Below are 2,030 nucleotides of genomic sequence, written 5' to 3'. Positions count from 1 at the left end.
TTCACCAGAGAATCATTTTCATATCATATGTTAGTTAACGTATATATTTTAAAGCTTTTTATACTGTATTTGTCAAGTTTATTATTGGGCATAAGCATGAGTTACATCATTTTGTATGTAGGTCTTTAATATTTCACCAGAGAGTCATTTTCATATCATATGTTAGTTAATATATATATATATATATATATATATATATTTTGAAGCTCTTTTATACTGTATTTGTCAAGTTTATTATTGGGCATAAGCATGAGTTACATTAGTTTGTATGTATGTCTTTAATATTTCACCAGAGAATCATTTTCATGTCATATGTTAGTTAATATATATATATATATATATTTTAAAGCTCTTGAAAGCATGTGCCAATGTTGGTATGATGGTGGTGAATTCAAGGTTAAATTGCAAGAACAGGTGACACCGGAAGTAAGGTCGGAGTTGAAACCAAAATTGGGACTTGAATTTGATTGCTGGGCGATGTGTTCAATTTCTATAATATGTATGCTGCGGAAGCCAGATTCGGCATTCGGTGTTCTACAACGAGAACGTACACACTGACAGGAGAGGTAACAAGGAAGGAATATGTATGTTGTAAACAAGGGTATGCGTTGACAAGCACTGTTAGTCGTAAGAGAAGACAGCGAGGTTGTACTCGAAGTGGTTGCAAGGCTAAACTTGCGATATGGAAGGTGAAAGACAAGAATAAGTACATTGTTGTAGGATTCAATGAGGTACACAACCATGACATGACCACAGTTGATAAAGTCCATCTATTGAGATCTCACCATAACTTAACAGAGTCTATAAAGGTCTATAGTGCAGATATGAGCAAAGTTAATATTCTGGTATATATACAGTTAAGCCTTCTTGAGGTGCAAGTAGGGGCATTGGAAAACGCTGGGTTTGTTAAGAGAGATGTCTATAATTATCTAAGGGACGTGCGTGGAGAGGTGATTGGCCATGATGCAGAGCTTCTTAAGGAGAATTTTATGGCTATGCAAGAAAAGAATGAATCCTTTTATTTCAAGATGGAGGTAGATTCGGAAGGAAGGATGGGTAATGTTTTCTGGTCAGATGCAAGGTCAAGACGAGCTTACGGGTTTTTTTTTGGAGATGTGGTAGTATTTGATACGACGTTCAACATGAACCACTATGGGATGGGCTTTGTGCCTTTGTTAGGCATTAATAACCATCGGCATACAGTGTTGTTTGGTTGTGCATTCCTAATTAGTGAAACCACGGATTCATTTGTATGGTTGTTAGAGGAATTCAAGAAAGCCATGCCGGGTGAGCCACCCAAAATGATCATCACTGATCAAGATGCAACCATGTCAAAGGCAATTACTGTAACTCTCCCGATAACATTCCATAGATATTGCATATGGCATATCTTGAATAAGATTACAGAGAAACCCGGCATTGGAGAATGTTTTTCTGAAATGTGCAAATGCATATGGGGTATGGACAAGAAAGAAGAATTTGATGCGAAAGGGGAGGAAATTATCACAAACAATGGGCTGCAAGACCATGCGTGGCTGAGCTCAATTCATGCTATGCGGGAGAATTGGGTTCCATCATATGTAAAACATGTGTTTTCGGCTGGGATGTCAAGTAGTCAACGGGCCGAAAGCTGTCATTCATTTTTCAAACAATATATTAACCAGAAAAACACATTGATGGAATTCATTGTACGTTTTGAGAGAGCTCTTGCTTCACAATGACACAAGGAGTTAATCGCTAATCATGTTGATAACAATGAAAAACCTCCACTGCCATTTCAAACACCAATGCAACATCAAATGGGAAGCATTTACACTCAGGAAATTCTGGAAATGTTTGAGAGGGAAGACTTCATAAGTCTTTTATGCTTGTTCGAACTTGTAGAGCAAGATAAGACGCACTGTATATATAAAGTAAGTGAGCGGGTAAATCCGGGGGTGACACGGATGAAGGAGCTTGTGCATGATAAAGATGCCAATAAAGCTTATTGCAATTGCAAATGATTTGAATTTTGGGGTATTCCGTGTCGA

The 2,030-nt window shown here is 37.5% G+C and overlaps 1 protein-coding gene across 1 annotated transcript; it reads left to right on the top strand.

Moving 5' to 3' along the window:
• Positions 1-497: 497 nt before the first annotated feature.
• Positions 498-1,721, top strand: LOC117612857 (protein FAR1-RELATED SEQUENCE 5-like). The gene has a single exon (XM_034341492.1). It carries the CDS (start codon positions 498-500, stop codon positions 1,719-1,721), a length of 1,224 nt encoding a protein of 407 aa, XP_034197383.1.
• Positions 1,722-2,030: the final 309 nt, after the last annotated feature.

The sequence above is a fragment of the Prunus dulcis genome, unplaced genomic scaffold (genome assembly GCF_902201215.1).
Source record: "Prunus dulcis unplaced genomic scaffold, ALMONDv2, whole genome shotgun sequence".
NCBI lineage: Eukaryota > Viridiplantae > Streptophyta > Magnoliopsida > Rosales > Rosaceae > Prunus > Prunus dulcis.
The sequence above is the reverse complement of the archived record's forward strand: the minus strand, read 5'-3'. Positions and strand labels throughout refer to the sequence as shown.